The sequence below is a fragment of the Helicoverpa zea genome, chromosome 20, assembly GCF_022581195.2.
Source record: "Helicoverpa zea isolate HzStark_Cry1AcR chromosome 20, ilHelZeax1.1, whole genome shotgun sequence".
In the NCBI taxonomy this organism is placed as follows: Eukaryota; Metazoa; Arthropoda; class Insecta; order Lepidoptera; family Noctuidae; genus Helicoverpa; species Helicoverpa zea.
This window is the reverse complement of record NC_061471.1, coordinates 7,394,232-7,420,895: the sequence shown is the minus strand read 5'-3', so window position 1 is coordinate 7,420,895 and position 26,664 is coordinate 7,394,232. Positions and strand designations below refer to the sequence as shown.

Sequence of the window (26,664 nt, the reverse complement as noted above, 5' to 3'; positions counted from 1 at the left end):
GGTAAACAATATTTTTCTAAATCTATACTGCGCTATTACAAGGTTATGTCAGCGGTTTATATTTTGTAGTGCTGTGCTAAAAATAACAGGCAAGTATCGTAATCTGTTCTTATACAGTTATAATATAAAATAATACGTTTTGATTTTCTTTTTAAGAATTGGAAAATAATGGACTATAAGACTTAATTATAACGTTTATGAAATATAAAAATAAAACTATGACCAAACCGCATTTTTATACTTAGATTAAAAATGGTAACCCCAAATGGCGTTATGGGCCGCCATTTTGTGACGCTAAAACAGTCGTCCGTTGTCGTTTCGTGCGCATAGACCACGTTTTTCAAGTGTTTTCGATCTGTTTTTATTTGATTACCCGGCTTTTGTTAGACCGAGATATCAGGATTGATTCTGTTATTGATAATAATATAATTATACATGTAGGCGAAGATGATGATGAAGACACCACCTCCTCAAGCAAATCGGAGTCTGATTAATATTCTGTTCGCACATTCAATTCAATGTACTTGTAACAAAGAATAAATAAAACAATTTTATTATATGAATATTACCTTTTTTTGGTTTCCACTTAAATAACTAAAATATAAAACAAATGATTCCGCCAAGTTAAAACGAAAATAATCTTAAAATAATGCGGCGGTTCATTTTGAAGGAACGGTAACGAACTCAGTGTTATGTTGTGCCCATCACTAGTCGTGACTAACTGATAGGTGTCAGGAACGCATTCTCTGAACGGCCGAAGTATAATGCTATTCTGACAGACAGTGCTCATAGGTAAAAGTTGCAGTCAGTGCATTTGGTATGACCAAGGTTCCCTCACAAAAATCTGCTAAGCATGATATACTGTTGTCACCTTTCGGTCTTTACCAACCTGTAGGTGATTATCAATTAGGAACACAAATCTTGACAGGTTGTAACTAGATCAGCAGAATTGATAATCGTCATCGTAAGCGGTAATCACGACCGATTATACGTGATAAAACGCACGATAGACTTCACAAATATCTGCAATCAACTGTAATAATCACTTTCAAGGACATCTATGATAATAAATAAGATTTTGAAAAGGTATTTTTTTTTTCTTTCAAAGATATTAATGTTGTGCGAAGAATGTTCCTGACGATAATGAGCAAGTATAAAATCTGTCATCTGAGGGCACGGCAGTGCCCCAGCCAAGACTCGAGCAAAGCGGGCACGGCCGTACCATCTTTTCTCGAAGCGTTTCGCGGCTATTTCAGTCCCCTGTATCTTCCATGTGAACAAAGCTAGGAGTTTAGGTTTTCGATGACCAAGAGTAAGTATTAGAACAAGCTCAGTCTCAAAATTACAAGACATTTGAATAAATAGTTTACCAGTTATGAGCGATCAAAGTTACACCATTTTGTCACTGACTCACTGACCGATCATCAAAAGTCTAAGGTACTTCTAGCAAACTTAGAACCTTCAAATTTGGCACCAAGGTAGGTTATTAGCTACATATAAAGGGAAAATTATAAAAACCTTAAAACTTAATAAAAAAATAGGAAACAAATTTATATTTGCGGTTTTTCAAGAACATTGTGTATGAATTTTGACTGCATTGATAACTTTGTTATTTATTTATGTACAAAATGTTACTATTTGTTTTATTGTGACGTAGTGGTATATTGTTATTATGTATTAAATATACAACATATGAATAAAAAAGCTAGGTTTAAATGAAATGAATAATGATAAAATCTTTCATATTAATGCAGTGCGATAAACACTGCATGCTCGCTCGATAGATGGCGTTGTCCTGGTCTAAATCGCGCTATGGTTTCGTTACATAGCTTAGTATAAGTAGTACTTAAAAAAAAATCAAATAATTTCATGTGATAGCGTCATCTACCTCTGAAATAAATCTCTTTTATTCTAAAAGCTATTCGATTAAAAAATTCGACAATTTCGAATTTTTTTAGGTTAAAAAAAATATTGTTTACGTGCTACTTTAGTTTGTTATATATTTAGTTAGTTGCATGTAAGTTAATTTAATTTGTTATATACTTAGAGAAGAAAGAGACCTACAAAAAATAAATTAGATCCCACCAAAAACATTAAATGTAAAAAAAAGCCAATCCTCTACGCAATTCCTCCACCGTAAAAAGTTTTGAGATCGCATAGAAGCCAAGTCCTGTTCTACTTTATTTGTAATAATAAATCAATATTTTGTGACTATATCAATAGTTTTGTTCACATTACAATAATACTGTCTTGGCCATGAGCACAAGTTAAAAGTCGCTCCTTGAAATAATGTGCGTTGATAAATTCTATATGGACATGATTTTACGATTGGACTGATTATGGACTGATTGGAATTTGAGATCACCATGGACTAAACATGCGCCATAGTACATGTGCAGTTCATTGATGTTGGATGAAACTGACTGTCGGTCATTTAGTAACAATTGAATAAACTAAAAGTATTTAATTCTGTGATATTAAACTTCATGTTTGACTTTCACCTCTCCAAGATATGCTGTATTATATTTGCAGTTTATTGTGCTCACGGCCAAGTCAATATTATTGTAAAGTGAACGAAACTATTGATATAGTCACAAAATATTGATTTATTATTACAAATAAAGTAGAACAGGACTTGGCTTCTATGCGATCTCAAAACTTTTTACGGTGGAGGAATTGCGTAGAGGATTGGCTTTTTTTTACATTTAATGTTTTTGGTGGGATTGAGTTATCAAAAAAAAAAATATTAATGTTACTCTAAAAAGAAGAAAGAACACAACTTATTAGTAAATACGTAACAAGCAAAAATACAAAAAAAAAAAAAACATAAGACCAGAAGTAACAAACGAAAAATAAAATGTTATAACAGAAAAAAATATACGAAAGGAACGCAATTTAAGACCACACAACACAAAGCTAGATGTAAAAGTAAACAAGAACAAAAGAAAAGGAAGAATTTATGATAAAAAATTAAAGCACGCGAAATATCTTCAGAATTACACATTCGATGATATAAGAAGCGAAAATAACTTTGTTGCAGATATTCATATGGACGCCAGAAGAACGCTCGGGGGAACTAGTATCATGTGATTCTGCCAATTACGTTTTAAATTGAATAAAATCGGTGTTCGCGCACCAATTGGGCATTGATAACAGGTCATAAATTGGTATTGAATTACAGGATACAAATATGAATAAAACATGGATTCCAGTGATAAATCTGGAGATTTACCGTGTCTAAAAGGACTAGTTTATGTATGGAGGTTAATACAGTGGGGGAGTTTTATCATAGTAAGAAGTACATTACGTAATGTAGGTTTCCACAAATTATTCTAGTAATCTGGCTGGAACATACATTCCAGCACGACAACATAAACAGTTTGCGTCCAAAGAAAACAATATCTGTTTAACTCAGCACCAAAATAGTCTAATAAATTGCTTTATGCTGTAATAAGATGAACAATCGATTGTTTACCGATACTCGAGTGACAAAATTACGATATTACTTCAGTCATTTATCTTAGACATGACCTCGATACCAGGCTCCGCTTTCTCATACAACACGAAACCCTTTTAAGCGATTTTACCTTCGATTTACGTCAACACTGCTTCTTATGTACACACGGGTTCGATATAACAAGATAGAATATTTCTTCGAGATCGTTCAATATTCGGCATTTGGTCCCATGCAGTGAGACTAATAAAGATTAATAGCATCGACACAACGAGCAAGGATCGTAATAAAGGCATTTCTCTTGGGTCCAGTTAATTCTCTCTTTGTGATATTGAGCCGAACATTTTTTCGAGGATGTGGATGATAAAACTAGAGAACACTGATTAATAGTTCGTTTAATATCACGAAGGGTGCATTAAAATGTGGAATTTATTGATCGTAAGCTTTCTAAGCATGGGTAATATCTTCTCACTAAGACTTGACCTCAAAATTAAGTATCAGAATTCCAGAGACCGAATATGAATTAATAAATGCATATCCTTTGGGAATATTTAGAAGACTGAATTTGAAATGTGGTTTATATTTTACTCCAAATCTGAGACAATTGCCACAAATTGCTTCAAGTCCAAACAATTCCAAGTAATGTAATTTTCTCGAGCTATCCTTTAATTTAACAGAGCTTTCGCATTTACTGACGCGCGAAGCTACTCCGTTACGTATGCAAGACTATGCATACTTTTGTCTACCGTCTGCCACACTTTTATTTATGCAACCACGAACGATTCGTACTTGCGAATATATGGCATGCCATACTCGATGTAATGTACCACATAAAAGACAAGCAAACATTTTTGAGACAGAAATAGTTTCAGAGATATTTAAAGTTGTTTTGAGTACGCGGGATGTGTTTTGTATAAATGGGAAAACCAGCTTCAGTCTGTGGAAGGATGTGGGGCCAACATAAATAGCAGATGCCGTTATGGTTTTTCAGGATTCATTTTATGATTTGAATATTACGCGAGACACTTGTGGCAAAGTTTTAAACTACACATGTGTAACTCTTAGTAGAATATGAATTGGTCCCCACTGTACAATCCAGGGAATTAACTTTAGCTTGGTTAAGTCAAAAAGATTAATGTGTGAACGAAACCATAATTCAAGGAATTAAATAAAACTTATTACTAAAATATTAGCCACTAAGAGTGCCATCTAAAAAGACAGCTCTACAGCGTAGATTCAAAGGAACATCCAATTTCCAATACATATAAAGTGGAGTCCACACTGGGGATACAAGAAAACCATTTCGGTCAGGAATGTGTTAGTAGAAACGGATATAGCGTGCTTCACAGACTTAACCCCAAAAGAAAAGGAGTCACGCGAAATATTCAGACAGATAAAAGAGCAACGGCTGATTGCCTTATCGCGAAAGAAATTTTGTAATACTTAATACACTTTACTTCACGTACGAGATAAGATATTTATTTCAGTGAACTGTGCTATGAGTAATTAAGTATTGAAGTCAAATATTTTTATAGATAACTTTTATTTTCAATGGAGCATAGTAACAGCTCAAGAAACCAATTTAATAAGTGAACGAATTGATTTGCGGTGACTTGAATGAATCGAAGTAGATGCGTTTAATTAAAAACGTACGCCAATGCATGCTAATATTCGCATGTTCGGTTGAAAACAAAATAGTTGGACTAACGCCAGTAATCCAGTTAGCAACAGCTCTTGTAAAAACAAAGGAATAAATTTTATTGCAACCGAAATTTAAGTGCATGATATAATTAACAATCACAAATTGTTGCAATGTCCTCTATCTAATGCAGGCTATTGGAGCTACGGCCTATGAACGATGCCAAATAAGTTCGTCAAAACGTGGACAGTAATACGGTGGTACTAAGTCAAATGGTTGTACAAAGTTGGAATAAAACGTTTTATGAAAAGGGACATTAAAGCGAAGTCTATGAAACTGCTAAATGGAGACGTTAAGGCCTTACAATAAACATGGCAATGCACTTCAAATATAGCTAGGAGAACATTTTTATTCACTCAGAATAATTGAACGTCTGAACTGGATAAAAGGTAGCCTTCTAAGCCAATGTAGGTACCTGTAATAGCAAACACTTACACACGCAAACTTCGTCCTGAGCAAACATAACTTTCCAGAATGTCTTAAAACTAGTCCAAATATTTACTTAGGTCGGCATACTTTATATATTTGAAGTACCTAGACTATATTTTTTACACCACTGAGAAGGTGCCACCACTGAGAGGGAATTCATTGAAGTACTTTGGTCTTCAAAAATCTTTATTGGCCCATAAGATATATTATAGGATTCCGTAACATGAATTACCTTTTAGATCGCAGGAACGCCCATTAAACTTTAATAGTGGAAGTGAAACTTTTATTGCAAAAACACGAACTCGGATTGGAGAAAAAAGATAAAGGACCTCTTGTTGAAGTATCGACTGTTAAGTGCCATTTAATTGTTTCAAGAAATGCCGATTCGAAAAAAGGGAGGAGTTGGTACAAAAGATAGAGCGACGAACTCCGATGGAGCTATAAATTGCGAATACCAGACCAGGGTCGTCGAACCAAGGGCCGTGTAATGCGAGCTCGCCTGATAGTGACGCTTTGACTAGAGGTTTTGCTGTTTCTGTGAAGCGAATACGTTTAGCTAAGTATACTAAGGACCTACAGTGTAGATGCTTAAGTTTTATGACAGAGACGCCATTATTCCCAGATTTTGTGGAGTGGTATTATTTTATGACTAAGCTAATTTCCAGTAAAATCTAACGTTATTAACGCGTTATATACCTTTAACAATTAATCGAAGCAGACTATTCAATCAGTCAATACGGTTCTATATAGAGGGATTACTGATGTAGCTAATGCGCGTGTGGCTTCCAATGGCATTAACACTGAAACACTCTCTAATACGATCAGGCTACATGAAATAATCATCATTTCAATCAAAATAGTGTTGATATAAATCTGTTTGTATTTTTGGCTAAAAATAAATGTTACAGGAATAAATGTAAACGTAAACACTGAAGTTACTAACAAGAACGATATCTACGCAAGTGATTTAATAAATACGTCAGTTTTAATTTATGGATGCTGATCGTGTAAAACTGATTTAATCAAGATGGACTCTCACCAGGAAGTGTAACAGAGGGTAGCTTATTTGCATAGGAACCCAGTTACAGGTTATCTAAAGGGTTTAGTAATACGTGCTTATCAGCCGTTAGTAAGCGATTAGCTAATGAAATACGCAGTCGTAGAACACTCCCATTGTAAGTTAATAGCAGGCAATGATTCAACGATAGAGATTATGTTTCATTATTTGATAACTGTTACTGTAACTAAGGTAGGAACAGCCGTGAGAGTTTCGGAATCATTATTAGTATCAAAGTTAATATAAGAGATAATAATATCAATATTTGTGTTTATTATACAGATAATCACACGTAAGTAACACGGAGGTGCTAATGTATCCGGAACATTAACCTTGTTATCACCGTCTCATAGTTTAATATCAATAGAAAACACGTATCAATGTATGAAAACAAAAATGTTTGCGAGATTATGTTAAGAGATTATCGAGCGTGGTAGCAGTCACCGTTTCCGTGAAAGATAACTTTATTACTAGTGACAGGGTCAGTTTGTTTTAACAACCTTCACCAGGTTTTCAAAACACAACTTATTTAATTAACGACATTAATCTCTTCAGCCATACCTTCTTTAATTAATTATAGAATAGTGACAGTTATTGCTATTGAATTAAATTTCTGAAAATTAGGTTTACGATGACAGTCACGACAAAGCCTAAGTAGGTAACTACATAAAAATTGTTTCTGACATAAAATATTATAAAGGACATGTTATTGCGCACATAAAGCCAATGACAAAGTTCTTCATTAAAAAGCACTAAAAAGTATACAGAGAATTGAGGTTGAATAATGCTGTAAAAACATTTTTGCTCCCGGAGCGAATTAACTTAATAATATGGGTACAGAGAGTATTCTGCTCAGTTTCCTAAGTGGGACAGGAAAATAAACCTGAGACAAGAGTCAATGCTCCGAGAATGAGTGAAGTAATGAAAATTTCAGTGGGTACCTCTGCATTATATTATTCATGAGCTCAGCTAGTCCATATCTGATTTCGTTTTATGTTGTTTTTACCGACGTATGCAGACAGTTTTCATTATGGTTTGCAAAATTTGCATGAGCAAGTTACCTACCATGGAGTAGATTGAAAAATTTCATGTCCGTCAATTGTGGTCCTCGTCGTGGTTGGACAAGTGAGTAGGTTACTACTTACTGGCAATATATTTCACGAAACATCAGGCTATTAAACTGACAAAAGATAAAGAAATAGCTGATGGCAGCAAAATACTTAATACAATTATCGACAATTACAATCACACAATAAACTTAACTGACGATAAAGAAAAACCATTCATATTTGCGACTGCTTTATGTTTATTTCTTGGGAAAGAAGCAGATAGGAGTTAATAAACCTAACAACATGGTGCCGAGACATATCACGCAACCTTGACGACCGACAATCCTGAAGATTGTGTACGCACATAAATCTATCACTCCAGACATTTGGAATGCCTGCGTAAACAAAACCATTTGAGGTTTTGCTAAATTCTCAATTAGGAATATTAAATTATACAACAAAAAGTGGCTACGATGAGAAATTCTGTCTAATTCAAGGAATGTTTATCAGTTTATGAATATGTCACAACTAACCAAGCTTTATGAGCAATTAAATTAATCAACGTTGAATGAGTTGAATAAAAATGAGGTAATTGAGGGCAATGTAATAACTTCTAAACGCAACGGCAGTAATAAATTAAGTTAACGAGATGAATTAAAAATTGCAAATTCCAAGTATTCTTAGAATGGCGAATTTCCCATCCCTACATTAAGTAGTTATCGGGGAAAATGCTTAACGGAACCAACAATATAGGTTGGCAGCTAGCTAGAATACAATAAAATCGAATGAGTTCCAGAAAACCGTAATTGTCGCGATGTAATGCGGTATAGCTGACCGCAATACTCGTTTCTCCTAGCTATAAACGTTAAGAAACAATACAGATCGCGATTAGAGAGTTGTTAAAACATAAACCAACGAACTGTTCGCGAGAAATTAAAATATGATTTATAAAGGCGCGTGTATTCTGGAAGGTGAATGCCCCTTGGCGATATAATTTAAAGGACGCGAATATCTGGAATTGTAGTTCGTAGCAATATAGATTTTATAAATAAGACGTCATTCTGGCGGGTCTATTCTGCAGTAAAATAACATGATCTCTCTGAAGTCGTAAACTATCCAAGATCTAGAAAAATCCAGTGAGTGGCGGTCGGACGTAAATATTCCCGGGGCGACACACAACAATTCTGGACACTCGTAAAATTTGCTGCCGCTTGTTATCTCGTTCTGAACTGAAATGAGAAACTGCCAAATAGTCGCCAGAAGCCAGATATCTGATATCAACTGAGGATAGCAATAAAATCAAAATATATTGTGTTGTTTTGCCTAGAGTGAAACTTTAACCGAATTAACATTTCAGAGCTGTTAGATCATAAAGTAGATGAAACCTTGCGGTTAGATTGTTAGTTAATAAGGTATTGCTCCCGTTTCTAAACTCTCTGGAATTCGTTGTGAATCTACGGTGCATGTCGTGTACTGTAATACATCCAATTCCATCTAAAACCTTTTCAATGCGGCCTGACAATTTCATGGGTCGATGGTTCACTTGTAAAGGATGTTAGGGCTGCAATTTACATTGTCCTCTGGATCCACAACGCCAAACGAGATTTCAAATGATATGATCTATTATTATAGAGAAGATATAGCCAGTTCTCGGCGTGAATTAATTTGAATTGATTATTGTAGATTTAGTCTTGTCTATTATTTTCCTTAACGACATCATTTGCATACGCTCCTTTATCATTGATATTTCCAAATTTTACCAGACAATCGAATTAATTTTGAAGATCATTATGAGAATCGATTATTTTAGAAAAGGTTGGTCATACAAAATTTATACTTTATGGAATGGGACAGGAATCTGCTGATTTGAATAATCCTGGCGTAACAGTGTACGTGGGATAATGCGGTATTTGTACGCCTGGTCACGTTATACAACATATTAAAAGCCCTGCGATACAATAGAAACAAATGGTAAAAGACATTACCAATTGAACTGGCATTGAAATGGAATAATTAAAATGCTCTATAGAAAATCATATGTCCAGATTTCGGTCTCCAAATAGAATATAATGATAAATCAAATATTTGCCGACCATTATTAAAAATCCTCGTAAAGAAGGCGCCTCCGAGTTCTGGAGATTAGAATTATTGGAAATGCCAACCTGGAACATTGGCAGAATACTGAGTAAAGCTGGACTTTAAATATTTTAATTCTAAGCACTACATTATCTATTACATCAGTGGTCAACGTGAAAGTTAATGTATTCCGCTTCTTTGCAAATTCCTTCCTTATCACGCTATTGTTTAGTGGCAAGTTTTCATGATGTATATGTTACGTGTGAATGATATTTTTACCGCCGCCTCGACCTCTCATAGATGCCCGAAGGTCTGGTGGTTTGATTCTAAAGATGTTTTTGGCTGACTTCAGCTGTATGCCAATTCTCGTGTTGTGGTGTGGACAAAAAAATTACGCAAAACTAAACTGGTTTCCTGGATTGTGTGTTCACGTTGGCGTGTTGCTGATTGACTTGCCAAAATTAAATAGCGGAAGTGTTTTTCAAAGAATAATATTTGTAACATCTTGGTTGTTGTTACCTTCAGGCTAATCAATACCATTTGCTAGCAATTACATGTACAAAAGGGGCAATTGAGCCAAGGCAATGCTTGTTAATTTACGCACGTTCCCGATATCCGTCACCATCTGTGATCTTTTGAATCAGAATGGAATGACTGCTATTTTCAAATGTTATGCACGTGTGTACCTTCCCTTTCATCTTTATTAACATTGGAATGCAAACACAGAAAAGCACGTGCTTTATATTATTAGGCACGTTACATAAAACTATAAAGGTGAAAGTTGGCAGATGCGCCAATGAAAAGGATAAATGACTGAAATGATTCAGTTCACAAGTTCATGGCCTAATAATTATACGTAGAATCGTGACTCGTGATCGAAACGTGAACATGTAACTATTGCATTATAATCGGCCCATTGTTCGCTTATCAGTATATTACTTGATAGTACTAAGTAACAATAAACCAGATGAAACTAGAATTCGCAATGATTTACGATGTACGTTAAAAACTCCATGCATGATGAAACGTGAGGTGTTTTCGATTCGGAGTTTTGCATCTTGTAATAAACAAACGTTGGCGAGCGATCCAGATATGTGTGTCGTCATAAAACGTTTATTTCAACTACATCATGTGACTGGGAGTTCAACCGGAGGGGGACTTATCTAGGATCATTTTGTTATTGTCCACTTAAAGGATGGGCTAAGATTTACAAGCGTTCAATTGGATAAGACTCAGTTTTATTTTGGCAATTACTGGTTGTTAGTTTTTTATGATTATTTGTTTAGGTGTTTACACGGAACACGTACGACGTTGTAGGTGGGTTATTATCTATCACGCGCAGCAGTCGTGTGAGTGGCGTGATAGCTACCAGTTTATTTAAATTATCAGTATTGATCAGCTGTTACCGAGGCGCGAATACTTGACGAACGTCCGTGACCCCCCACGTGCCGCTTGCAAAATAATAGCTGCGCTAATTGACATTTAAGACCCTTGGAAATGCTATCACTTTATCAAAGTCAGAAACTGTCTTGAGTGCTTTCTGAACGGCTCCATAAAACCAAACTTCTGGCAAAGCTGGGACTACAGTTACTTTGACAATTGTTTCTACATTGAGGGGTTTAATTCGGGCAGCTGGAAGACTGCTTTTCAAGATGTTTTATTCTATATCTAAACATGAAAAACTGAATTATAGGATAGTACAAGAATAATGTTCATGTGGTCGCAGTTGCGGTCAAGCGTCAAAGACTCGCCAAAGAATTGCAAAGACGAATTCACAGACAGATTCTCATCTAAAAAACAAATGCAGCTCGGACGCAAACAAGCTGAGTAGCAATTTTCCGCCCACTTATTATGGCCCGATGAACTATTTTAAATTGGCAAATATATCGTATAACCTCATTATCAGCTTCTAAACACGGCCTAGGTCAGTCAGGCGACCTTCGTCAGTGTCAACCATAGCCGGCCCAAATAAAAATGTATTTTTATTTCCCCCTTCATCACACGTGCTGAAGCCGAATTCTCAAACACGATTCTATTTACGTAAAAAAACAGATAGGTATTTTATAAGCATAATAGTGTACGTTCCGAATTAGAAATGCTAACGTAAGAACGATTTTTTATTTGCATAACTTAAGAATAGTATGTTTTGTAACAGGTGTTATTTGTAGACAACTCTGTGGTAAAGGTGGTCGGTTTGTATATATATTTTTGTACATTAAGGAAAATTATAATGTCTATTGTTCGATTAACCTAATGATTATAAGGGAACTTGCTAACAAAAACAGATTATTTAAAAGTTTCAAAGTTCATTAGAACTTATACCTAAGTCAAAAATCACTCGGCAATTAATTGAACAAAGCAAAGTTATATAAAATCCCTCAAAACGTTACCGCGCCCTTGGGTCTCCTGAAACGTATGAAATTAAATTTTGCCGACCGAGTTAACGTTACAAAACAATATCCTACCCGCTTAGCAACACAATTACTTATTCAATTTATTAAAATATACGACTTTTAAGCGTTGACTGTTGACGTGACCGTAATGTAAACTGTTTTTATAGTAAAACAATGCTTGTAGGTAAGATATATGTACAGGCAAATAATGATCTAAGGAAAACGTGTGGAGGAAAAACTAAGTATTTGTTTTGAGGTTGCTAAGTACAATAAATAATACAGGTATTTCACAACGTAATATTTGTCATAAACAATTGAAAAGCAAGTTGTGTTTACCTTAATCGATGTTATTGCAAAACCTTTCACTTAGCACGCAGTTAGTACTTTATTGAGGAATTCCAACAATTCGATGACTTGACACATTTAATATTCTTTGAAAAATATTTAACAATATTGAATTTCAGTTCTTAGAAAGCGAAACTATGTTAAGGTAATATATTTTTACTCCTAAGAGAAACTTAAGTAAGATGGTAAATGTTATAATTAATGATACATTGTTTTTAGGTTTCATAAAGGTGCCAGTTTCAAGTCAACATGAAAAGGCATCATTGGTGCAGACATTATTTGTTTATATGAATGCATAATTATAATATTATTTATAACGCATTTAAGAGGACGAATTGGAATTTTTGGCGCCAAGGATGTCAATTTTTCTCAGTAAATACAAAACGGATCAAAATACAACTTGGTTACCTGAAAGTTCATGATATAAACCTTATTTTGTTAGTTGTAGAAACATGATTAGGTAACTTTTATAACAGAGAAAAATATATCAAACATACCTCTTTTTAAAAAGAGATTCACATATTATGGGCAAACGGGACCGATTTAAGCCTCTTAACTTTTTTAGTAGTTGAGTATATACATACTCTTTAAAATTGTAGTAGGAATTTTTATTAAATTATCATTTCTAAATATTAAAATTACAAAACCATTTTGTCGCTTACGACTTTTAGTTATAAGCTAGCGCGCGTATTGTTATCCTCGCCCCGCTCAGACGCTCCGACCCCTTTTGGCGCCTTAGATGCGCGTGCCGGTTATGGAATTATTGTTGACCACTTCCTCGCCTTAACATTTTAGAATACACTCCCTTTAGTGATATCACCTCATTTATCAATTCTCTATTTGTGACGTTTAAAAATGACGTTCCGCTGCACGCTAGTGCTAGCAAGATGGCCGATCATAAATATTCAATGCGCGGCTTTACGATAACGTCTCGTTTGAATGCACCATTACAGACTCCCGTTGGAGACCGTAACAAATTATTATTATTTCATCTTTTAGATCTTGGCGATAGTTTTAGTTATACTTTGAAAATAGACTTGCTTTCACGGTCAAGATTTAATGTATGTTTATGAAGAAGGCACGTGTCCTATAAAATTCGTTAAGTACCTACCTGTAGGTACTTGAGCTCAAAAATTTATGTGAACTAACTTCGAAGAAGTGTGCCTAAAAATCAAGGAGGATATCTAACATTTACCACATCATACCTATTCTCTAAATTGGATTCCTAAAACTCGAAGGTCACAAATTAAAGAATGCCTTTAGGCCCATAATTCCTTACCAATTTGGAAAGCAATGTGTCCTTACATGACATAAAACAATACCGGCTACACAACGGTTTGCTGATCATAAAACATATATAACCGAGCCGTCAGGCGACTGTCATTTCCTCGTCTTAACGGCTTAATCATCAGCACGTGCAAGACGTACTAGGCACCTAATTGCTTCATGTAGGTATACAGTTAGGTACTTACAGTGTAAGAAAATCAATGGGAAAATGAGTTCTCAACTAGTATATATCCTATACACTATACTATCATCATTGTCATCAATGATAAAGTGCAATTAATATTATAATAGGACTATGATAGATTGGCAGGTATGCCCATGAGATGACTACTAGAAGTTTCAGTGTAAAAAGTCTTAAAGTATCTACAACGGGACTTATCTTAGCAGATATGATTAAATGCTTTTCTTTATCCTAGCTAAAGTTGAAGTAAAAAAATCAAAACACAGAACTATCTACAACAGTTTTACTAAGAAAATTCTTAAATACAGGATTCTACTTAAATCTCAATCCATTTGAATTCACAATTTAGTAAACTGGCTTGCAATAAATATAAAACAGAATAAAGGTTCGGAAGTTACATCACACCATGTAAGACACATCTCAAACAGGTTCAAAGTCTGGTTCGAGCACACATCCAGTTCGACTGAACAATTTGTCGAAACTGCTACTCAGAATTACAACTGACATTACTTTTATTGGTTTTTGTTCAAAAACTTGTACTTGATAGTGGGCTTAAGGTTTCTTAATTTATTTTTAACTGACTTTCAAAAAGAAGAGATTCTCAATTCGGTTATTTATATTAATTTGTTTCACGGATACCTACATCTAAATTTAAAATTTATGAAAAGAAAAATAAATAAGGAACTTAAGAACTCTTTTTGACGATGAAACTTAATCTGCGGGACTAAATTACATAGCACCTAGCGTGCAATAATAAGCTGCAAAAAAAGCAAAAAAAAACTATTTTTAGGTGCATCGGCCTAGAATTCGGTGTCTAATGGATGTTACTAAGTTAATTTTGCCACCGACTTCTAGGCCGATGCACCTAAAAATAGTTTTTTTTTGCTTTTTAGTGTTTTGGGAAGTCGGTTTAATTTTTTTGTAAAAAAGTTTTTTATTTAAAGCTTTTCAGTGATACGTATAGTCAGTGGCGGCCCTAGGGGTGTGCGAACTGTGCCATCGCACAGGGCCTCGCGCTTGGGGGGGCCTCGCGCTACAACCCACACTAATATAAAAAAAAAAAAAATATTAAAAAATATAAATCTGGTCCAAGAAAAAAAATGTGCATTTTTTCTTTACTTCTAATTCATTCTGCGTTTACTTTTTGAGTCCTCAATTTAACAAAAAGTTGGCACCAAAGTAACAAAAACCACTGGCTCTCGATCCAGTCACGAATTCTTTTTATTTGTGCTTAATTCCGAGTTTAATTTGAGAGTCCTTAAACAAACAATTTAAAAAATTCGCGCTCGCTACGCTCGCGACTGTTCACTTCGCAGTACCTTTCCTTCTAACTTGATTAGAGTAGTTCTATGTCCCAAAACTACGATTTTCGCGCTCGCTACGCTCGCGACTTCACCTTCCACTGTTGTTTCTTATACAAGTTTAGGTGTTTCAGTGACCCAAACCTCAAAATTTTCGCGCTCGCTACGCTCGCGACTTCACCTTCCACTGTTGTTTCTTATACAAGTTTAGGTGTTTCAGTGACCCAAACATCAAAATTTTCGCGCTCGCTACGCTCGCGGCTTCACCTTCCGCTGCTGTTTGTTATACAAGTTTAGGTGTTTCAGTGAACCAAACCTCAAAATTTTCGCGCTCGCTACGCTCGCGACTTCACCTTGCACTGTTGTTTCTTATACAAGTTTAGGTGCTTCAGTGACTCAAACCTCAAAATTTTCGGGCTCGCTACGCTCGCGGCTTCACCTTCCGCTGCTATTTGTTATACAAGTTTAGGTGTTTCAGTGACCCAAACCTCAAAATTTTCGCGCTCGCTACGCTCGCGACTTCACCTTGCACTGTTGTTTCTTATACAAGTTTAGGTGCTTTAGTGACCCAAAGTTCAAAATTTTACTTGATTTATTTTTTCATCGATCCTTTTTTAACTGAACCTAGACGGTAGCGCCGCTTTTAAGTCCTTTTATTAACAAGAAAGCAACTCCTAGTTTCCGTATGAACCTTCTTATTTACGACGTTCGAACTACTCAAGTCACAATCTTTCAATACATAGGGGGCGCTTTTGTCATGATGGCACCCGAACGCTACATGAGCTAGAGACGGCCCTGAATCAGTTATACGAAGAGCTGAATATTATCTCGGTGCTGAAATATATATTAGAAAATAATTTAACTGAAATTTATCCCACTACCGAAATAGTCTTGAGAATTCGAATAATAAAATATTCATGTCGAAAAAGCAGTTTTTCGAAGCTTAAAATTATTAAAACATGTTTAAGGAATTCGATGACACAAGATCGCCTTTCAGCAATTGCTATTCTTTCGATCGAAAATGACGTTGCACATACATTCCATTATTCTGCTTTAATTAAAGATTTTAGTCTTAAGAGAAGTCGCAAGCATCAGATCATTTTAATATTTGTTAATTTTGTGATTCTTTAAATATAAACTGTAGTAAAATTAAATTTTATTAATTTGTTTAACTTGAGCATTTCTCCTCAAACATGACGTTTAGCTAAATCAAAACACCAGCTTACTATCGCAACACATACTTTTCACGTAGGACAAAGGGCCTCGCATAGACCTGCCGCACGTAGCCTCGCAATGGCTAGGGCCGCCGCTGCGTATAGTTGTCACTATCCATACAAGTGGGAAGTTCTCATCAATACAAAGAATATAAGTCCAAATACGAGGTATTTTACATATTCAGTTGTCGAGTTCCCTCGACTTTCTCTGGTCTCCATCATCAGGTCAGCTTCAAACCTTCACTGTTGCAAAGGTCTTGTCAATACAAATAATTTAAGCCCAAACACGAGGTAATTTACATATTCAGCTGTCGAGTTCCCTCGACCCTCTCTGGTTTTCATCATCAGATCAGCTCCAAATCTTCACTGTTGAATAGTGCTTTTAGGCGTACACCTGAGTATCAAGTTTTTACCCTACGTATGTCTACAACTTTCGAAGGTTGCCCTCGATTTCTCAGGGTTTCCATCATCAGATCCTGACCTGATGACTATGGGACCAACTGGCAGCTATTCCGAGTCGAACAAAAAAAGAATCACGTAAATCGGTCCATAAACCTCGGAGTAATCGATGTACATACATAGAAAAAAAAAAAAAAAAAAATATACCGGCCGAATTGATAACCTCCTCCTTTTTGGGAAGTCGGTTAAAAAGTATACCCACTTCTTAATTACATTACAAAACATTATGTAAAAAATAATAAATGTTTCTAACGAAAACCTCTGTTTTTTGAAGTCGATATAAAAATATAGAGGAAAAATATTTTAGAAAAGTATTTACGCAGTTATGGTGTATGTAAAGAGGCACTAACTCTAATGCCGTAATAAAGGACCATCCATTTATTATATTCATAAAAGTACAGATAAAATATGGATGTTTTTATAACATCTAGATATCTATGATCCTTATCCGGTTAATTAAATTAACTATGCAATTACATACGCACTAAAACATACGATTATGACGTCTACAGAATAGAAGTTTCTTATCGTAGTTATCATAGTATCGCGGCCATTTGATCGAAAATAGGAATAATTACAAGATAAACGATAAAGATTGGTATCTTTTCAGTACACATGTTACAACGTGTTCATAGAAATATAGGGACAGTAGGTAGGCTACTGAATTACTGATTTATTATCTTGTGCCGAAGACAATTTTTCACTAATATCGAGTACAAACACAACACATAAAATCTATGTTCAAAAAGTGTTAGGTGTCTCAATAAGGTCTAACCCCTTCCCAATCTGGGTCCTTAAAATTAGTTAAACAATTTGTTCTATGCAGATTATGCGAAAACAACCATTATGAAAAAACATCTAAAATGCTAAGAAAACTTGAAAGAAAACTTTTTTAGACCAAGTGCTGCCATCTGTTGATACAATACGAAACTACGTCACAAGCACGTTGGCGTTGCATTACTCGCGTCTCTAACAGAGGGCGCTGTTTTAAATTTGGATTAAGTAAAAAGTTTTTAAGCTTTTGTTTTTTTTTCTAATTGATTTATTACTTACGTGATTTGAACTGCTGGACCAACGAGCCGGTGTCGGCTGCATGATGATACTCGTACACTGAACGGCCAACCAGTTCTTCGGGTTCGAAGCCGAGCGTGTTCACCAACCTGGAACAAATTCGTCGGAATATTATCACTTGCTTAATTAAACGATGTTTATTTTTAGATTTAAATATATACGCGTTGAAATGGGCTCTTAAATACACATCTGCAGTTTTACATTAAAATACATTTTTTTTAGCCATATTTCATAATTATATCAAAATGTTGCAAAATATTAGTAAATACTGGAAATAACTGCCAGGAATAATATTGAGATGAGCATACCGGTACAAGAATATTTTATTAATATTTAGATTTACTTAAATCAATTAGATTAAAACTTTTATATTATCCTAACATTCAAACTGAGGTGATCCACAAACTCGTTTAATGATAACAAACGACGAATAGTTCACACATCTTTAAAATTAGGCCACAGGAAGCCATAAAGTTCCAAAGGTCACCCCCAATGTGACCTGCAAAACCCATGCTGGTATAGCTTGCCGGTACCTACATAGATAACCTTGAATGACCTACCGCCACTCCCATCGTCGTCCTTTGCACATACCCAATATTTCATCATCTAAACGAATCCAAAACACCAATCCCTAACAATATCAAGCTTTAACATCAACGTATCCTTCCCAAATACTACTTACAGCTGTTAAGTTCAAATATCCCGCCATTCTCACAGAATCCAGAACCAGAAACACACAAATTACGAACTATTTTGAACACAAACACATTATTTGTTATCACAAAAACTGGTACACATCACCACACATAGAAACAAGGAGCTACTCGAGCATCAAACTATTTCCACGTCAGTTTATCGCGGACTGTGTACAAAACCGCGAAATAGCTTCATGTTTAACCTACAAAATACATTTGAAGGTGATATTTTTGTTGATATTACACGGCTGGGTTAAGTTGCGCGTCGTAAATACTAGAACACAATAGGCGACGCGCAACCTAAATTCGGTCAGGTAATACTGAGGATAACGGAGTTGGTAACAGCGCCATCTTTTGGAACGCGTTAAAATTAGAACTAGCACTATGTTTGGTTCTGGGGTGAAATCTGACCGTAACCTGACGTGTGTCCAGGATCACATTTTTAGCTTCGTAAACATAAGCTTACACGTGTTGTCCGCAAGATATATGATTTGTTATTTTTTAATGCAAAGACAAATCACTCATACGCGCGAAAAACATAGGCTATCTCCTTATTCGGTCGGGTAAAATTATGCAAATCTTATAAGCGATATTTGGGCAGGTTATTTCCTATTTCATAAACTATTTATATTGTCGACATAAATACAGCGAAAAAACGTGTCACATCACTATCATTATTTTTGACGTTTAAAAAGTATACCTACTTCAACCGATCGACTCATTTCTAATCTATTAATTGTACGAGAATTATACCGCTATGTTTAATACAGTCTCAAAGTTCAATGAGCTTTTTCGCATTGGCTTGTTACTTTGATTGCAAGTCTTCTGAAGTTGATAGCTGAAAATGGACTGAAATCGACCCTCATGAAATGGACCACTCATTTTAGGAAGACAGAAAAGAAACGTGTTGCCTATGCCTATCGTCTTGTAGAAGTCAGTATTAATTCAAAATTTTAGAACTACATACTAAATAGACGCTAGCTTCGTCACTTTCACACTTTTCAGCCTTTGTTTTTATTTACTTTACAATTAGATCTAGAGTTCTCGTTCCTTCGGATTTTTTACGCTCAAGGAGAACGCCCCGATACTCATTTGAGTTTAGGGTCAAGTACCCATAAGGAACAGAACTGCCTACATTACTAATAGCAACGTCAACTATCGCACCAAATAGCTATACAGTCAAACAGCTATATAACACCTTTTTTGGTGATCATCAGATGATCCCTCCTGATGTTGGTACAGCAAGTCAGACTTTTACTGACTAAAACCGACCATGATTCTTCTTGAACTTTTTGTGTACCAGGGCCGCGGTAACTCTTTTGAACAGTCCCGCAGAGGGCCTGCCAACATTATATACAAAAATAGTGAAATATACTCACGCCTCATCAACATAAGTGAACTTCATATCCAAGCTGTGTTTGGACAGGAAAGTCTTGCTGTCCAACGGTATCTCGATGTTAGATGGGTGCGGGATGGGTCTGCCCACAGCTACCAGGGTTCCATTCCTGGTAGCCTTCTTATCATCAGCGTCAGGCTTTTTGTCTTCATTGTTGTTGCGTTCGGCTTTGTCGTCACCAGGCATCAGCATGTGACCAGTTATGTGGATCACCTGTGTACAAGAAAATATATTTATTTCATCGTTTATTCTAAAATAAATTGTAAAGAGTTTTTGTGAAGTTTTAGATACCAATTGACAGCCATGTCGTCTGTGAGTCAAATTGTATCCTGGTTTGGGAAGAAGTTACCTTGAGACACGGGCGAAGCATTGAAAAGCAACTATTATTACTATGATTAAATGTTTTGCACACTTTTTACTTGAATCACGAGGTGGCAACTGATTTGAGCGCCCTCTGTAGTAACCCGGTGGTTGCTTTGTTTTAGGTATATAAAAAGGCTTCTGCCAACCTAAGTTTTTCCCAGTCAATCCTTATGCCCAATTTTATATGCGGTGAAGCTGGTAATAAAGCAGTAACAATGGTTCCACAGGTGGAAACAGGACTTATTTATTAAATGCTTGTTTTCCGTGATAAAACCATAGAAAATACATTCTGCAATATTGATTGATGATCATGAATTTACGTGTAATTTAACGTTTGTAATATTTACAATATGATTAACTTCTCAACCTTCTAGAAAGTTTCGATAAGTTCTGGTCCATTGCCAAATGTTTGTCAAAATGTACGGTATAAATGATTACCTAACCTTAGCTTGCTTCTAGGTTAAATCAATATAGGCATATTACACTCGTTGGCAAGGTTATAAGAACTACAGTTATTAAGAGAAAGTTGGTACTTTTATTAAGTAAGAGTTATCTCTGTTTAGACCAAGATTCTTCAATATCTAATAATGGGATCCTTTACCTCAATGATCCCTTAAATTCAACTCTTGATTCATTCTTGGCTTTGGATACCTATTTTGAAATGCCCATTCGTTATCACAATTTATATTGTGCTTTATTGTGTTAATAAGCTCTTAAATTTAAAAAAATGATAAGTACATTCAGAAGCATGAAACATGGACAGGAAAATTACTAAAACAAAAAAAATAACATTTCAGATGTATGCAGATGTAATTACTCATAATGGTCCGATATTAAATATTTAATTTCCCGCAATAAAGGTAATTTTCAAACCTAACTACAATATATTACCCGTCTAATAAAACTTAAATGCAGTAACGTTGGCAACTAAAATGAGTAATACATGAGGAATGCTTTTCACATTAGTGGGTAATTTACTAATGCGTAAATAAGTTACGTAATTATGCAACCCAGCATAGGATTGTATCGTACGATAGTATTGTGTTCGTGTCAATGACTTCTGAGTACTAATCTACAGTTTACGAATCTACTAAGTGGCAATTTTACGTACATTTCAGAAAGAAAATATTCAGGGCTGATTTTCGTGAGAATTGTGTAAATGATGCCGATCGTAACTATAGGCACTTAGGTTTATGTAATAAATGTTTACACAAACAAACACCTAAAATTCATCTTATATTATGTCTACAGATTAAAACTAATAAAGCGCATAATAAAATTGATCCTTGTCGTTGTTGTAATAATTATTTTATGCTACATCGAACACAGCCAAGCAAAACATGCTTTTAAACTCGAACCTATTCAGACATTTCTTTAGAATTTTTCTTAGAAAAACTGTAGGTATGTATTTCTAAAATAATTGTATAATTGGCCTTCATTTAGAAGTCCGTGTGTATACTTATATGCAACGGAAAAATTAAATGACTTGAAAGACAGTCACAAATTATTGCAATTTGCTAAATAGATACTCATGTATGAGTTATGTCATATTTACTTGAACTTATTGTATTTTATTTGTTAAATAATATTGTTTGAAGGTGAAAATATTTTTTCTTATTTTGCAAAAGTATATTTCTTCAAAACTTTTACCTTTATAACATCAGGAGATTATTATAATACATTAGGAAGTAATATATTTTTATTTCCTTGGACACAATATTTTTGACAGAGTTCAAGGTTTATCAAACTTCATCAATTCTACATTAAGAATTCGAGAACTGGTTACCCAATTAGCATTACACAATATTTTTCAATCTATAGAGATACATGCTATTTTTTTATAATTACCGTTATCTCAATTCGGGAAGATTTTGTCTCTACAATATTCTGCCTTTCGTTTGATCGTATCTTTAACATGTTATTCCAATTCATTTCATTTTACTCTAAGGTATACACAAATGTCTTACACCCTACTATTACTATTTTTCTGAAGAAATTTTCAATTTGTTGCCTCAGTTAGCCCTTATAATTTTTCATAGCTTTGGTCTAATTTAAAATGATTTCACATAGTTTATAACGTGACATTTATATGGCTGAAGTTTATAGATATTTAATGACCACAATAATAACAACATTACATGAGCGATGATTTTGCAATAAACTTGTAATTCCACATTAAAATTAATGGTATTTTATATACTTATTAATTAACAAGCGAGCTGTTGTCCTTGTATTTATAGATGTCAAAAACATCCTGTACTCTAAACCAAATCAAAATTTATTGTACAGTTTAACCATAAGCGCATAACACTAATTGATTTCGTAATATACAATTATAATGAGGATTAAAATAATGGGCTAGACGGTCCATATAAAACCTCGTTATGACAATAAGTATGAATGACTCATCAATATAAATGTAATGACGTCTACAACCCAAGGTTTATGGTGTCGTGAAAGGGTAGACGCCATTTTTGCAATGTATTTATTTTTAAACCATCTATGGTGTAACGCATTTGATTAGAATAGTGTATGCTAACAACAATGCCAGTTAAACATCTTGAAGCTTTATATCTAGCTTAGATATTGGGATGCTCATCAGCAGAAAAATAAACAGTGACATACTATTTTCTAATTATTTCGTATTTTTGATGTTCTACAATACATAATAGAGACATAATTTGCTGTTTTATTTTACAATTGTTGATGAATCTCACAATGGAACTTAAAACATTTAGTAAGTGCTATAAGGAGTGACAGTCTATTTACATCTATCCTGAATTAATCTACCGAGGACACCTGGGTACATTTTCTGATCAGTCAGACACTTATCATCTCTTCGCTTAGCTGAGAGACTTACTAATTTATTACCAATGGAATTCATACCTTATACGAAGCAGATTTAAGGTGCACATTCCTCCCCTTGCTAGTCAGGGTACACTTGAGGCGCAGCAGCAGGTCACGACGGCCCGAGCTGGTGGAACGCAGAGCCTCGCGAATTTCGTCGTGGTCGCAAGGGTGGCTGAACTCGAAGACGCTCTGGCCCATTATCTCCATCTGAAGTTAAGAGATGTAATATTTTTTGAGTTTTATTGACTTATTTACAGATTTCCAGAAGTCAAACGCGAGTTAGCTATTGATAGCTGAATATACTCAAAGACAAAAGAAATAACGCTATCCACAGCTAACGCTATCAAAAATTACAATAAAGATGAGGTTATAAGTAAGTATTGTAGTATATCTACTATGTAAAAAATAAATAAAACTGAAACTTTTGTTTTTTGGAAAAGTGTCAGTGTCAGTGTCAAATATTTTTTACAAAAAAAACATAATTACAGCAGGCAGCATTGGCCATACCTACTATAATTCAGGTAACAGAATTTTGTCCAACAATGCAACAGCATAGCCTTTTGACCAAAAAGCCCCTATTTCCTTATAAAAAACGCTTGCCAACAAATTGAAAACAAACAGCTAATTTCTAAGAATGAATGTCTTGACGCTTCGTCGCCATGCGTATTAATCTAGGCGCCTCTGCGTCATCAGAAAATGTAATTGTATGCTAATTTAGTGTAAAATGCGTATATTATACAGAAAATTGTTTTACGATTAGAAAAAGTTATCATACTAGTTTTGAATAGAGTTGTCATCGTTTCGGAGCAGATTTCAGTTCTGTCTTTCTGTAGATTTTCTTACTAGACATTGGAATTTGACATTAATTTGACAAAATTCCATCTCTACAAAGCACATAAACAGATACACAGGTTATTGAAATCCGCAATTAGTAGGTAAGCCTAGGAATGCACCTAAATATTATGTCTGGAAATGCTACTTCGGATTCCTGCTACATGTTATAATTGTACTATGCGGGTTGAAGCTACACAGATGTTAAAACGCACTAGAGATGCAATAACATTTAGCACAAAGTTCATCTCTAATTCAATGTAAAAGGAGAAGCTACTATGTTTGTCAGTCGCGATTTTATGCCAAAGCTACTGAACCAATTTAAGTGTCAAGTACACACATTATTATAACAGTGTCCCGACATTATTATAACACAGAACACATACATATAAAATCTTCCATTCGCGCGCCTGAAATGACGTCGAACGTTCGTCGACCTACATGCGCCCGCGCGTCTCTAGTGAACACTCGTGTAAGACCATGTGCTTCTACACTCTAGACATTAAAACCCTTATGACTAAGACCTTAAGGGCTGTTATTCAACTGAAATATTACGTCTGATAAGACAGATAACACTACTTGTTTGCGGATATAAGTTGCGTATTGATTAATATTGAAAATAAAATAATCTGTGCATGAAATGAGGAATGTTTTAATCCTTTAATGATGATGTTAATGATTACACATAGACGTAATTGTTTATCTCGTCATACCCATTTGGGAAAATACGATGCCACACCTGTTTTTCGAATTAACAAGCGACACGGATGCTCATCGCATCGTACCTATGTATATCTTTTACTAGCCTTCGGTTAGTAGCTCAGTTTTAGTAGCCTTGTTTGCCTTCGGTTTCACTCGCGTTCCTTGGGCAATACTACCAATACCGGGATAAAATGCGTACGCCTATGTTACTCCGGAAGAGTGCAGCTTTCCAACTGTGTAATAATTTTCAAATCAGTTCAGTGGGTTCGAAGCCTTAAGGGTGCAAAGAAACAAAAAAGAATTCTTTATTCTATTAGTATAGATTACCTTTTACGTCAGTGTCACAACAAAAGCAACAAAACGATTTATCAGTTAGGTATAGAACTCGACGTTGGGATTAAAATGCTTCTGAGACAAATACAAATGGCAGCTTTAACCAAACAGGTTGAACGAGTTTGTAAGGCAGCCATTTGAACCATGACATTGGTTGCTTGACTAGCCTTTGTTGTTTCTATTAAATAAAAGCACAACGTCAATATGTAGGAACCTTGCTTTTGTTTTTAAACAACAGCTCCAAATACGGACACAATTACTTGGGATAAAAAACTTTTTTACAAAAAAATTAAACCGACTTCCCGAGACACTAAAAAGCAAAAAAAAAAACTATTTTTAGGTGCATCGGCCTAGAAGTCGGTGTCTTATGGATGTTACTAAGTTAATTTTGCCACCGACTTCTAGGCCGATGCACCTAAAAATAGTTTTTTTTTTTGCTTTTTAGTGTCTCGGGAAGTCGGTTTAATTTTTTTGTAAAAAAGTTTTTTATTTAAAGCTTTTCAGTGATACGAATAGTTGTCACTATCCATACAAGTGGGAAGTTCTCATCAATACAAAGAATATAAGTCCAAATACGAGGTATTTTACATATTCAGTTGTCGAGTTCCCTCGACTTTCTCTGGTCTCCATCATCAGGTCAGCTCCAAACCTTGACTGTTGCAAAGGTCTTGTCAATACAAATAATTTAAGCCCAAACACGAGGTAGTTTACATATTCAGTTGTCGAGTTCCCTCGACCCTCTCTGGTTTCCATCATCAGATCAGCTCCAAATCTTCACTGTTGAATAGTGCTTTTAGGCGTACACCTGAGTGTCAAGTTTTTACCCTATGTATGCCTACAACTTTCGAAGGTTGCCCTCGATTTCTCAGGGTTTCCATCATCAGATCCTGACCTGATGACTATGGGACCAACTGGCAGCTATTCCGAGTCGAACAAAAAAAGAATCACGTAAATCGGTCTATAAACCTCGGAGTAATCGATGTACATACATAGAAAAAAAAAAAAAAAAAAAAATATACCGGCCGAATTGATAACCTCCTCCTTTTTGGGAAGTCGGTTAAAAATGAGCCACACTGAGTTATAAATAGTGTCGATTTTCCAAAAGCTGCATTGTGTATTCAGACAAAGTAACAAAAATATTCTACAAATGTCCTCTCCTCTCAAGACAGATAAGAATCATACGAAGCTTATCCATGTCTGGAGAATTATGCCTAATCTCAAGAAAACGGAATTTTCCTCATACTTAAACGAAACAAAATCTAAGATAAATTCAAAACTGTACCTAATATTTTGAGCGTTTCATTCACTTCATGAGAAAAGGGATAGATCATGAGAATAAATAGAAGCCGCTATAGGGAAAACCCTCAAAATACTTTGATTAACGATATTACGATCAATCCAATTTAAGCGCTTTAATCAAATTCGTTAAACTATATAAGCCTAATTGCGAGAAGCACTTTCAATCATTTTTGAAAAGGT

The 26,664-nt window shown here is 35.0% G+C and overlaps 1 protein-coding gene across 2 annotated transcripts in view; it reads right to left on the bottom strand.

Annotated features, from left to right (window-relative positions):
* Positions 1 to 26,664, bottom strand: part of LOC124640194 (hypoxia-inducible factor 1-alpha-like) — a 78,627-nt gene that overhangs the window by 25,112 nt on the left and 26,851 nt on the right. For both annotated transcript variants that reach the window (XM_047177861.1, XM_047177860.1), the window contains exons 4-6: positions 23,356 to 23,526; positions 20,090 to 20,319; positions 17,998 to 18,104 (exon numbers count right to left, since the gene is read on the bottom strand). In XM_047177861.1, coding sequence (XP_047033817.1) covers positions 17,998 to 18,104; positions 20,090 to 20,319; positions 23,356 to 23,526 — 508 coding nt within the window. The remainder of the gene's footprint in view (positions 1 to 17,997; positions 18,105 to 20,089; positions 20,320 to 23,355; positions 23,527 to 26,664) is intronic.